This window comes from Balaenoptera borealis, assembly GCF_965194805.1.
Source record: "Balaenoptera borealis genome assembly, chromosome: 15".
NCBI classification, from domain to species: domain Eukaryota; kingdom Metazoa; phylum Chordata; class Mammalia; order Artiodactyla; family Balaenopteridae; genus Balaenoptera; species Balaenoptera borealis.
In genome coordinates this window covers 55,353,873-55,366,346 of record NC_138871.1, presented here as the reverse complement: position 1 = coordinate 55,366,346, position 12,474 = coordinate 55,353,873, and the positions used below count along the sequence as shown (strand labels likewise).

Sequence of the window (12,474 nt, the reverse complement as noted above, 5' to 3'; positions counted from 1 at the left end):
CACAGCTGTCACTCTGATGTTAATTCCTGCCTACTATTTATAAACTAAGACTTAAAAGTACAAGATGACAAAATGTTCTAAACACAATTCAAAGTAAAAAGATCTAAATGCTAAAATGTGTCCAATAGGTAAAATTTTAAAGTTTATCTTTCTAAAGTAGGACCCGTGTGCAAATACACACACAGAGAAGATAAAAATGAAATAAAAGACATAAAAAATTTGAGTGAGTACAGAAAGATAGTGCTAAACTAAGATGTTATAAAAAGAAAAATTTGAATGGCTGAAGTGTAAAGAGTAAAGTAAAAGTCTAGGACTAACAGATGAAAAGTTGAAAGCAAACAACAACAAAACTCCCCCCAAACTCCCCATAACACATAAGTATGAGCTATGAAAAGAGCAAAAATTAAATTAAAAACCAGAAGAATTGAGAATATTAAAAATATCATTTTTATAAACAGATGAAGCTGCTCAAGTGTCTATCAACAGATGAATGGATAAACAAAATGTGGTATATACATATAATGGAATATTATTCAGCCACTAAAAGGAACAAAGTTCCCAGATATGCTACAATATTAATGAACCTTGAAAACATTATGCTAAGTGAAATAAGCCAAACACAAAAGGATAAATATTATGTAATTCCACTTATATGAATTATCTAGAATAGGGAAATTCATAGAGACAGAAAGTAGATTAAAGGTTTCCAGGGGCTCAGGAAAGCAGCAGTGGAGAGTTCTTGCTTAATGGGTGTATTTTTTTCAGGTGAGGACAGGGTTTTGCAAATAGTGGTAACAGCTGTACAACACTGTGATGTAATTAATGCCACTGAATTATACACTTAAAAATGGTTAAAGTGGAAAATTTTGTTACATATATTTTACTACAATAAAAAATAAGCCAAAACAGACTAAAAATATTAGTATGTAACAGAACACTTAAAACCAGAAATTAAGATATTAACATAACAAAATACGTTAAATATTGCAAGAATATCACCCCTAAACACAACTTAAGGAACCTAAGGAACATAGCAAGTATGAGGTAGGGGAGGGGTGTCAAAGAGCAGAATAGCTTAATCTCAAATAATTAGGATGCACATATAATTTACTATCCTAACCAAGACACTTCTGAGAGGAAAGGGGACACTATTAATAATAACATAGGGAAAATATGTGTAGACTGAGACTGTCGGAGGCAACCCAGGATATGTAGTCATTCTACATACAAGGGCAACAGGTCCTCAAGGTTGAGGCCATGCCCACGGCTTGGGGTCTGGCCAGAGTACAATGGTCTGAAAGCATCTTCCTGAAGGACACAAGTGATATAAAATGCAAATCGTTTTTTCATTTTTTTTTTTTTTTACAGAGAAGTAACACAATTACATGGTCTTTACTGAAGTTTCCTAATTTGGGATTCATAAAACAATCAGCATATTATTAGATTTTTATTAAGAGCTATTATGTTAGTCTAGGAATTTTAGAAAGCCAAATTATACTTTGAATTGCACTGGTAGGCACAATAAGGAGTTCTTAAGGTGAATCATTTTTTACAAATTTACATTTTTATATATTACATTAGAGCTCTATAAATATATATGTATACATTCTTTTATACTTATATATGACTACAGACAATTAAGCCTGACTATTTAAAAAATCAAACCAGAATTACTGAGAAAATGAGTAACTGATATCCAACCCATTCTTTATTTTTAAACTAAAATTAATCTTAAAGGCCTACACATAGGTTAACTTAAACAGTCCATACCTTACATGAGAAGTTCCGACTCGGGATGTTTCTTGCTAACTCTGATATCCTGGGTTTATTCTGCAGACACTTGGTTAGGTGATATTTTTTCAATTTTATTCTATTGTAATAATGATCAGCGAAGTTACAGTGATTCACGTGCTGTTTCTGCATGCATTTCCAAAGGTGAGGAATACTATACTTCAAAGCCTGGAGAAATAATTTGCTCTTCTGCTGCATGATATCAAAGTCCCTGGTTTATGCTCCCTTTGGGGCTGCCAGCACATGAATGATTTTCATAAGAATTATATAGTAGTGGGTTCTCAGAGCATCTAAGATCTGCAGTTCTTATCCCTCCCCTTTGGGGCCGTGTACCCCTCCGGTTACAAATAACCGCAGACAGCTGATAACTCAAAGTATCTGAAAACTTGTAAAAGTTAAAGTTTAATTCAAATCACACTTCTTGGCAGATGTGACATAAATATTTCATTTGTAAAGTCAATCCTGTCAGGCTCAAACTATGCAGCACTGATTCTGGTACACACATGGGCAAACTAAAACAAACAGAAAACAAAAAAACAAAATAAAAATTTGCAAATAAATACACAGACTTAATGGAGGCATCTCAGGAACTCTGAGGGCTTTTAAAGGCAAAACGGCTTTGATTTCACATAATTCAGAACTTATCTTTGGTTTGTATGTGGAGGATAAACTGGAAAAGTCCAATTACTTAATAAAGGTAGAGGAGAAGGGATTAGTATTTATTGAGTGTTTGCTTCGTGCCACATGCTTTTAAATACTTCATCTAATTTAAACTTCTTAGGGACCTGATAGAGTAGCTATTATGATGTTGACCTTACAGGTGAGCAAACTGTGGCTCAGGAAGGTTTAAGCAACTACCCCAGGTCACCTGAACAGTAAGTAGTAGAGCAGTAAGTCTGTCTGGACATAACAACTGGACTTTAATGTCAAAAAGGTGTTTAGCTCTTTAGTTGAAAAAAACAAAAAGCACTTCAGGAGGCACACATGAAATGTGACGCCATCTGTTTTCTGTTGGGAAGCTGGTGCTTATTAACCTATCAAGGTAAGTAAGGCTAGTAAGTAGTTAAGTCAGAGAAACCTGGGTTCAGGTCTTCATTCCTGCACTTACCACCTGTGCTTAGTTTCATCATCTGCAAAACAGAGATAATGACCCCACTTACTCTATGAAGTAGCTGTTCTAAGAGTGAGACAATTTATGTTAAAATCTTAATGAAGTGCCTGGCACGTAGTAACCACTCAATAGACGGTGGCTACTATTTTTAGGGTAGGAAAAATCTAGGTACGTTGCACACTGTTAAATGTCATCATGGAAGTCTTCCACAAATTGCTCCTCGGTATCAAAGGTATTATACAATACTGCGTCAGCTTTACCACAGCTCGGATCCGCTACGACGCCCCTGCCCCTCTTAACCTCTTTCTATGTCGCAGCAATATAACGGGGGAGTGGGGATAGGGGATGTGCAGATGACACCAGCAAAAACAAACAAAGTAAAATAAGAGAAAATAAAGACCCTAAATCACTACATCCGTGCCCGCAGCCTCCATCTTTCACCCACAGGGAGAAGACAGTAGGCAAGGCTAGGGATAGGGGTAGGGTAGACGAATGGGTGTTCCTGGGAGAACCTATTCGTTTCCCCTGTGCATCCGAGCGTGAGAGGGAGCGGTACCATGTGCCACGCAGTGAAGGGACATCGGTCAAAAAGCTAGGACCAAGGGACTGAGGGATGGTTGGGTGGGGGTGAGGACGGGGTGAAGGGAAGAGACTCCCAGCCTACGCCCCCCATACGTACGCAAATTGAAAGTCAGTCTGGCTCTAGACACCGAAACGAGTGAAGGCAGGCCGGAGAACCCGAAGCTCTCAGGAAGGAGCGCAGCTACCACCTCAGGCGCAGTCAGCCGAAGTCTGCGTTCTGCAGCTAGCAGAACGACAGCCTACCCAGAGCCGCCCGGAGCTGGTTTGCAGCACGCCGTCTACGTAACCCCCGTCTGGCACGAGCACTAAGTGGATTCCGCCATCTTTATTGTGGTCAGGAATGGTTTTTTTATTCCTCCTGGGTTCATTAACGCTCAAAGATATAAGCCTTTTGGTTCTTTGCTAGTCTTCAGAGCTCGAGATGAAACAGGAGAGAAGGGAACCAAAGGGGGCGGTGTCGCACTAGGTCTGCCACAGTTCCGTCACCCTCTGGTCTGCCCTCACTCAAGATGGCCACCAGCAAAATGGTGCAGTGGCGAGAGCCGCGCTGCCCTGGTTGCTAAGGAGACGCGACTACCGGAAATGCGGAATTCGGGGAGAGCGCGCGCTAGGGCAGTGGGAGTGAGGCCTGGCGTCACAGATCCTGACAGGGAAGAAGTAGGCAGGTCCTGGCAGGGGAGAACTGTGGCGGCGGTATCTCGGGTATAGCCAGCTCCAGCCGGATGGAGTCTCGAGTCGCGGACGCCGGGGCCGGCCAGGCTGAGCGCTCAGCGGGCGAGGGCCGGACAAGCAGCGGCGCCGCTCAGGGACCCGCAGTCTCGGCGCCCTTGGGTGCTGCCCGGTGGAAGCTCCTGCGGCAGGTAAGGTAGAGCCCTCTCGACTCACCTTTGCCTTTGGCCACTCCCCTCGCAAGCGACAGGCAGCTACTCTCCCCTTGGCAGCTCGGGGAGTTCCCTCACAGTTTTGCCGGGAGCATCCTGAGAAGCGCCCCCTTGGTTCACCTAAGGGTCGCGCCAAAAGGAGGTATCAGGTGGCATTGGGCAGGGAGGGGGCAGCCGAGGCTGAGTGCTGGGAAACTCAGATCGAAGGAGAAGATCCCTTTCTAGACATTAGTCTGCATCTGAGGGACTTTTCTCCTTGCTCGCCAGTAGGGTCGGTGGGACCGCCGCTCCCCAGTCCATACTGTTCTTCCTTCCTGCTTCTGTTTTACTTTCTTCCCCTTGTTTCTTCCCCTTGCTTCTTTTTTTTTTTTTTTTAAACTTTTTTTTAACATCTTTATTGGAGTATAATTGCTTTACAATGGTGTGTTAAACATTTATTTTTTATTATTATCTCATATACTTAAGTCTAGTTATTAGTAATAGTATTACAATAATGTTATAATAATAGCATCACTAAGACAGTCAATTTGGTATCTTTGTACTCGTTGTAAAAATTAATTATTCTTAATCCTCAAACTATTATGTTTCTTAAATAAGGAAATTATTCTTCTCAGATAGTCAACTTGAAGAATTTATAATATGTCTTACATCTCAGCTATGATATTTTAAGGATTCCATAGTATTTGTAGATATACTGAACTACTAGCTAAATCCCTCTATCAGAAATCTTTGGTTTCAAGTAATAGGAATCACAGCTTAAACTGATTTCAGTATATTTAAGTTTTAAAGGGGTAGGAGGAGGCATGAAATACATTGATTTATAATACAACTACTTCCCCTTGCTTCTTAACTCCTTGTCTGGTTCTAGCTCCAAATCTGGCCCCTCTCTTGGGGATCAGCGTGGTTTACTGTGTTGGGACAGTGACGTTGCACGTGTTGCTTCGGTTTCTTCCGTGGAGCGGAGAGCGAAGGGAGTTGCAAGAGCTGCCCCCGCGGCCTCCCGCTTTGCTTTCACGGGAAAGTTACATGTTTATCTTATGGTTTGAAGCGATCAGAGAGATTCTCGGTGTCTAAGTATGTTGATTTGTTAACTGGCGGTTATCTTTTAGCACTTCAAAGTTGCTGCAGTTGCTGGTAACTTCAGTCGTGTGCAGGTTTGAAGATTTTCTGATTTGACGACACTGACGCTCTTTCCAAACTGCTTGAAGTGAAATCTGTTTATTGTTTACACCCCAGTGTTATGCTTCTGCCTGGGGTTTCCTGCCGAACACTTTATTCAACAGGACATTTTCCATTTCTGACTTATATTTCGAGAAGAGTTTCCCAGCTATTGCCAGGTTACTTGAGATTGTGCTTTTAGTATTGTGGGGGTTACTTTGTTTGCAATTGTCTTGAGTCACCTTTTCATACAGTGGCCTTCCAGTGCTGTCATGACACAACTCAAAGATCATTTGTTTGCTGATGCATTGAAAGCCTTTGCAGAGCATTAATGATCTGGTTTTGCAATTAATGTTACAAATGGTATTATAGGATAATAAAATGCAAGTCCTCATAGATCATTATCTATAGGAAATTTCTATAGTGAACTAAACATCAGCTAAATTTAAAGTATCAGAATAGTAAATTAGGGCCTTAAAATGATCAATCAAATCTTATCGTGACGACTTCAGTGATTCCTAGTAAAAATTCTAGTTGACCATCACTTATATTCATTCTGAATTGCTGTCTACATTAGAATAAGGATAAGTTTCAGCTATGGCTGCCATTTGAACTCCTCACATGCTTTGAAGTTTAATGTTTTGGTATACATGTGCCCTCTGCTTAGAGTCTTTCTACTTCTCTACTTGATGAATAACTGTTCATCCTTCAGACCGCTCTTTCAATCTCCTTTTACGTGAAGGCTCTGCTGACTCCTCTGGCTGAGTTAGACCTTTAGCTCACTATATGGGTAAACCTTATATCACATTATTTTATAATCATTTGATCAGAGTCCAGCTTTCTCAATAGAATAGGAGTTCTTCCTGGGAAAAGGTAATATTTTATTAATCTCCATCTTCTGCACAGGCTCTGGCTAGTTGATTTTTAGTAGATACTGTTACATGTTGTGGAAAGCCTGAGTAAGGACAGTCTTTAAGTGGCCCACAGCATCTCATCCTCAGTGTATTGTATCAGTAAGTAACAAATAACTACACCGTCACAACTGCATTCAACAGTGAGCACAACTGCATTCAACAGTGAGCATTTATTCTGTTTGTGGGCCACCTGGGAGTTGACTGACATAGGCTGTGATCAGCTGAGTGGCTCTGTGCTGCATGCTTGGTCCACATGCCTCTAAATCTGGGCTGACATATTCTCATGGTGACGACAGAGGTATAAGAGAGCAAACGCAACCACTGAAACACATTTTAAGCACCTACTAATATCCTGTTGGCCAAAGTAAGATACTTAGCTAAGCCTAAAGTTAGGGGGCAGAGAAGTATGTTTTTTTCTTTGAGGGAGCAGGGGAGAAAGTGAATATTTTTCTATAATAATCGAATCTTTCATGTATTTTAAACACTTGCAGGCTCTTAGTAAATATGTTTTAAATGAATGGACCATTTGCATCTTGTTAGCATCCAACTGGAAAACTGAGGAATCTAAACAATGCTAGAGATATGCAATTCTTTTTCTCCCTCTTATGTGACATCTTCATGACATCTGCTATGTCTCCTTGTTTTCTCCCTCACAATTCTGTCTTTCCACTAGGGCTCCAGTGCTATCTCATGGCCCTTCACCTTGACTGTTCAATATTTTCTATGTTTTATAATTAACATTTTTGAGAGAAAACCTGGTTGACCTAGTTCATCATTTGATACTAGGTCACATTGCTCCTGGGTGGCCTCAGCCTGCAGTGGCTTGAAGCAGGATTTTGGTTCATGGCCAGAGATTGAGGTTGGGCCGTGGCAGTGAGAGTGCTGAATCTTAGCCACTAGACCACAAGGGAACAGTGGCCAGTGACAAGGTCCTGGCCCATCAGCTGTTGTAGAAGTGAATTTCCACATAGAGACGGAAAGTAGTGAAACAAGTGTTTATTAGGAGGAAAAGAGTACCTGTGGATAGACACATGGGCGAGCTCAGAGAGAGAGTTGTGTCCTCGTGGTAGTTTGAATCACTTTTATGGGGCATTTCTTCTAGGTTTTCTTTGGCCAATCATCTTGCTTTGCCTGGTTCTGAGTCCATATCGGTATATCTCAGGGTCCTCCCATGTGTGTGTGCGTGCATCTCTTAGCCAAGATGGATTCCAGCGAAGAGGCGTATGGGTAGAATGGCATCACTTACTATGGGGTAGCACCCCTCCCTTTTTGACCTTCAGGGAGCCTTTCTGTGCGTGTGTAGTGGAGAAGGTCTCCTTGACTTCAAGAATGAGGAATATGTGGTCTTTTATCTCTTATCTGGGCAGGGCTTAGCTCTTCTCCCTCCTGCCGTTTTGGAGTATCTGTCCACAGGGGATGAACTCCGGCTGCTCACCCTGGGGCCCATCTATCTCCTGCCTCAACATGGAAAATTGCTGACTTTTGAGTCTAGTGCCCACTTTAATCACATGAGTTCGGAAAGTCTATGGATCAATATCAGTAGAGGCTGGGGATATTCTGTAATATTTTTCTCTTTGTTGTGTCTCATTACCTGATGGCAAAGATAGCTGTTGGCAACTTCATCATCCACCCAGCTAGTGATCCAGAAGAAATAACCCTTTTCCCCAACACCCAAATCATCTCCTCCAAAGAACTCTAAGAGGCGAAGTTTGCACCAACTGCTCTGTCTAGGAGACTAGTGCACTTTGGCCTGGGTCATGAGCCCACCCTGTGGCAGGGAAAATAACAACCCTACCATTATTGCATAGAGAGAGGGAGGGGCATTTCCCAAGGGGAAGGGATGTAGAGCAGATGAAAAAGTAGCAAATGACCATTACATGCTTACACACATCTCACAACCACCTGCAGAATGAATAATGGGGCCTAGAGGTCTGAATACTTGGCTGAAGAATCCGATTAATGGAATATTTCACAGTACAATTTATTTTTATTTTTTTAATTTAAAAATAATTTATTTTTTAAATTTTTTGTTTGTGCCTCGCGACGTGTGGGATCTTAGTTCCCCAACCAAGGATCAAACCTGTGCCCCCTGCGTTGGAAGCGCAGAGTCTTAACCACTGGACTGCTAGGGAAGTCCCTCACAGTACAATTTAAATTAAAGCAGGATGATATATGTTTGAGACTGTCAATGCAGAAAGAGACAGCATGATTTCTGGACTAGAATTTCATACAATTGATTTTAGTCCCAGATCTACCCTTAACTATTTGTATGATGGTGAGCACCCTCTTTGGACCTCAGTTTTCTCATTTGTAAATGAGAGAGTGGGACTAGATTTCTTTAAGATCTTCTTCCTAATAATTATTATTTCATTAGTTTTTGTAATATATATATTTTTTTAATAAAACTTTGGGTTTATTTATTTTTTATTTATTTATTTATGGCTGTGTTGGGTCTTCGTTTCTGTGCGAGGGCTTTCTCTAGTTGCGGCGAGTGGGGGCCACTCTTCATCGCGGTGCGCGGGCCTCTCGCTATCGCGGCCTCTCTTGTTGCGGAGCACGGGCTCCAGACGCGCAGGCTCAGTAGTTGTGGCTCACGGGCCTAGTTGCTCCGCGGCATGTGGGATCTTCCCAGACCAGGGCTCGAACCCGTGTCCCCTGCATTGGCAGGCAGATTCTCAACCACTGCGCCACCAGGGAAGCCCCTAGTTTTTGTAATATTTAATTCATGACAATACCAACAGGTGGTATAAAAAAGCTTGTGAAGAAGGACAGTTAACTTGGCAAGCAACTCAACAGGGAAGGGCAGGAATAGTGCACTGGCATTATTCAGTTCACGTGGCCCAGTCTGAATATTTAATAGAGGGAATGGAGAGTGTCTGTTAATCCAGAGAGTCAGTTACTAGAGATGTACTGTATTTTGTGCTCTTTTTAGGCCTTCTGATTCTATTGTAGAAAATGACAAACAGACACCAAGAGATCATGTCTTAAGAATGGTTGTGTTATGTGCTTGTAGATCTTGCACTGAGGATTGTGGTTTAGATCCCTACATAAGTGAAGAATTAAGGGATGGACTCTTCATTGGTTTTTATTGGCATCACTCGGATCACTTTCTGCAGCAGGGGCTGAGCAAGGTCATTCGTGCTCTTTCACTCCTTTTTTTTTTTTGCATAGAGAATTAGTTGTTGCCAACATTTTATACATCATTGCATTTATAAGGGTTTTTTCACACTGTAGAAGTTAAACTGACATTTCAATTGATTATAGACCTTTATATTGCTATAGTCACAGATGGCATAGATTTTTGTGTACTCTGCAGAACATACTTTAACCTTAAGCGTCTACATGTAATGCTCATCCCTGACCCCCACTGTTCAAACCTTGTTGACATATATGTCAGTGATTGGAGGAGATTTTCTTTTTTATGTCTCTGATTTATTAAGATTAATAATTGGTTTCATTGGATTCCTTAAAAATATTTAGGATTGTGTTTTAGGTTAAAAAGGTGAATGTGAATGTTTTCTTGAATTAGAAGTATGTAGCTTATCAGTCTAAAAATATTCCACCAATAATTATTTTGAATGAAATGAACTTTTAACTGTGCAGTAAAGAAACTAAAATGTTTAGAAGGCTCTAGGTGGGAAAGCATTTCTCTTTTTTTTTTGAATTTTATGTTTTGTGTATTGGGTTGGTCAAAATGTTCGTTCAAGTTTTTCCATAAGATGTTACAAAAAAAACCCAAAGGAACTCTTTGGCCAACCTAATATTTTCCACAATTTAAAAAATTTTAAAAGCAAAAACTTTCTAGAGCAGTGAGTTTTGAGTGGGGTTTGGAAATTTACATATTTTAACAATTGCGGCAGATAAACATCTTTTCATGCTTATTTGCCATCTGTATATCACTTCAATGAAATGTCTCTTCATGTCTTTTGTCCATTTTCTTTTTTTTTTTTAAAGGTGAACATATATTTATATTTGTAAATGTAAAAGAGAGAAAAACTAACATAGTATTGACATTTTAAACATTTTATCAAGAAGGCACTTTTTTTTTATACAGCAGGCTCTTATTAGTCATCAATTTTATACACATCAGTGTATACATGTCAATCCCAATCACCCAATTCATCCCACCACCACCACCCGCCCCCCCGCCGCTTTTCCCCCTTGGTGTCCATACGTTTGTTCTCTACATCTGTGTCTCAATTTCTGCTCTGCGAACCGGCTCATCTGTACCATTTTTCTAGGTTCCACATATATGCGTTAATGTACGATATTTGTTTTTCTCTTTCTGACTTACTTCACTCTGTATGACAGTCTCTAGATCCATCCACGTCTCAACAAGTGACCCAGTTCCGTTCCTTCTTATGGCTGAGTAATATTCCATTGTACCTATGTACCACATCTTCTTTATCCATTCGCCCATCTGTCGATGGGCATTTAGGTTGCTTCCATGACCCGGCTATTGTAAATACTGCTGCAGTGAACATTGGGGTGCATGAGTCTTTTTGAATTATGGTTTTCTCTGGGTATATGCCCTGTAGTGGGATTGCTGGGTCATATGGTAATTCTATTTTTAGTTTTTTAAGGAACCTCCATACTGTTCTCCACAGTGGCTGTATCAATTTACATTTGCACCAACAGTGCAAGAGGGTTCCCTTTTCTCCACACCCTCTCCAGCATTTGTTGTTTGTAGATTTTCTGATGATACCCATTCTAACTGGTGTGAGGTGATACCTCAGTGTAGTTATGATTTGCATTTCTCTAATAATTAGTGATGTTGAGCAGCTTTTCATGTGCTTCTTGGCCATCTGTATGTCTTCTTTGGAGAAATGTCTATTTAGGTCCTCTGCCCATTTTTGGATTGGGTTGTTTGTTTTTTTAATATTGAGCTGCATGAGCTGTTTACATATTTTGGAGATTAATCCTTTGTCCGTTGATTCGTTTGCAAATATTTTCTCCCATTCTGAGGGTTGCTTTTCGTCTTGTTTATGGTTTCCTTTGCTGTGCAAAAGCTTTGAAGTTTCATTAGGTCCCATTTGTTTATTTTTGTTTTTATTTCCATTACTCTAGGACGTGGATCAAAAAAGATCTTGCTGTGATTTATGTCAAAGAGTGTTCTTCCTATGTTTTCCTCTAAGAGTTTTATAGTGTCTGGTCTTACATTTAGGTCTCTCATTCTTTTTGAGTTTATTTTTGTATGTGGTGTTAGAGAGTGTTCCAATTTCATTCTTTTACCTGTACCTGTGCAGTTTCCCCAGCACCACTTATTGAAGAGACTGTCTTTTCTCCATTGTATATCCTTGCCTCCTTTGTCATAGATTAGTTGACCATAGGTGCGTGGGTTTATCTCTGGGCTTTCAGTCTTGTTCCATTCAGCTATGTTTCTGTTTTTGTGCCAGTACCATATTGTCTTGATTACTGTAGCTTTGTAGTATAGTTTGAAGTCAGGGAGTCTGATTCCTCCAGCTCCGTTTTTTTTTTTTTTTTTTTTTTTTTTTAACTCTAGGTAATTTTTTTTTTTATAGACTTTTACTTTTTTTTTTTAAGTATTTGTTTTTATTTATTTATTTATGGCTGTGTTGGGTCTTCGTTTCTGTGCGAGGGCTTTCTCTAGTTGTGGCAAGCGGGGACCACTCTTCATCGCGGTGTGTGGGCCTCTCACTATCGCGGCCTCTCTTGTTGCGGAGCACCAGCTCCAGACGTGCAGGCTCAGTAGTTGTGGCTCACGGGCCCAGCTGCTCCGCGGCACGTGGGATCTTCCCAGACCAGGGCTCGAACCCGTGTCCCCTGCATTGGCAGGCAGACTCTCAACCACTGCGCCACCAGGGAAGCCCTCCAGCTCCGTTTTTTCCCCTCAATACTGCTTTGGCTATTCGGGGTCTTTTTGTCTCCATACAAATTTTAAGATTTTTTGTTCTAGTTCCGTAAAAAATGCTGTTGGTAATTTGATAGGGATTGCATTGAATCTGTAGATTGCTTTGGATAGTATAGTCATTTTCACAATATTGATTCTTCCAACCAAGACCATGGTATATCTCTC

The 12,474-nt window shown here is 40.6% G+C and overlaps 2 protein-coding genes and 1 long non-coding RNA gene across 9 annotated transcripts in view; 1 reads left to right on the top strand and 2 right to left on the bottom strand.

The window, feature by feature from the left end:
- The window catches only part of PREPL (prolyl endopeptidase like), a 43,826-nt gene extending 40,094 nt beyond the window's left edge, over positions 1–3,732 (bottom strand). The window contains exons 1-2 of one of the 4 annotated variants that reach the window (XM_082358140.1): positions 3,582–3,724; positions 1,771–2,303 (exon numbers count right to left, since the gene is read on the bottom strand). In XM_082358140.1, coding sequence (XP_082214266.1) covers positions 1,771–1,989 — 219 coding nt within the window. In that variant the 5' untranslated portion in view covers positions 1,990–2,303; positions 3,582–3,724. Of the gene's footprint in view, positions 1–1,770; positions 2,304–3,581 lie in introns of those variants that run through there. The other 3 variants (XM_082358142.1, XM_082358143.1, XM_082358141.1) reach the window with 3 other exon arrangements.
- Positions 1–12,474, bottom strand: part of LOC309612548 — a 440,985-nt gene that overhangs the window by 96,591 nt on the left and 331,920 nt on the right. The window lies entirely within an intron of this gene.
- The window catches only part of CAMKMT (calmodulin-lysine N-methyltransferase), a 408,891-nt gene continuing 400,491 nt past the window's right edge, over positions 4,075–12,474 (top strand). For all 4 annotated transcript variants that reach the window (XR_014235126.1, XM_082358317.1, XM_082358315.1 and 1 more), the window contains exon 1: positions 4,075–4,344. Coding sequence is in view for 3 of the 4 variants with exons in the window: in XM_082358317.1 (XP_082214443.1) it covers positions 4,207–4,344 (138 nt within the window). In the remaining variant the exon portion in view is untranslated. The remainder of the gene's footprint in view (positions 4,345–12,474) is intronic.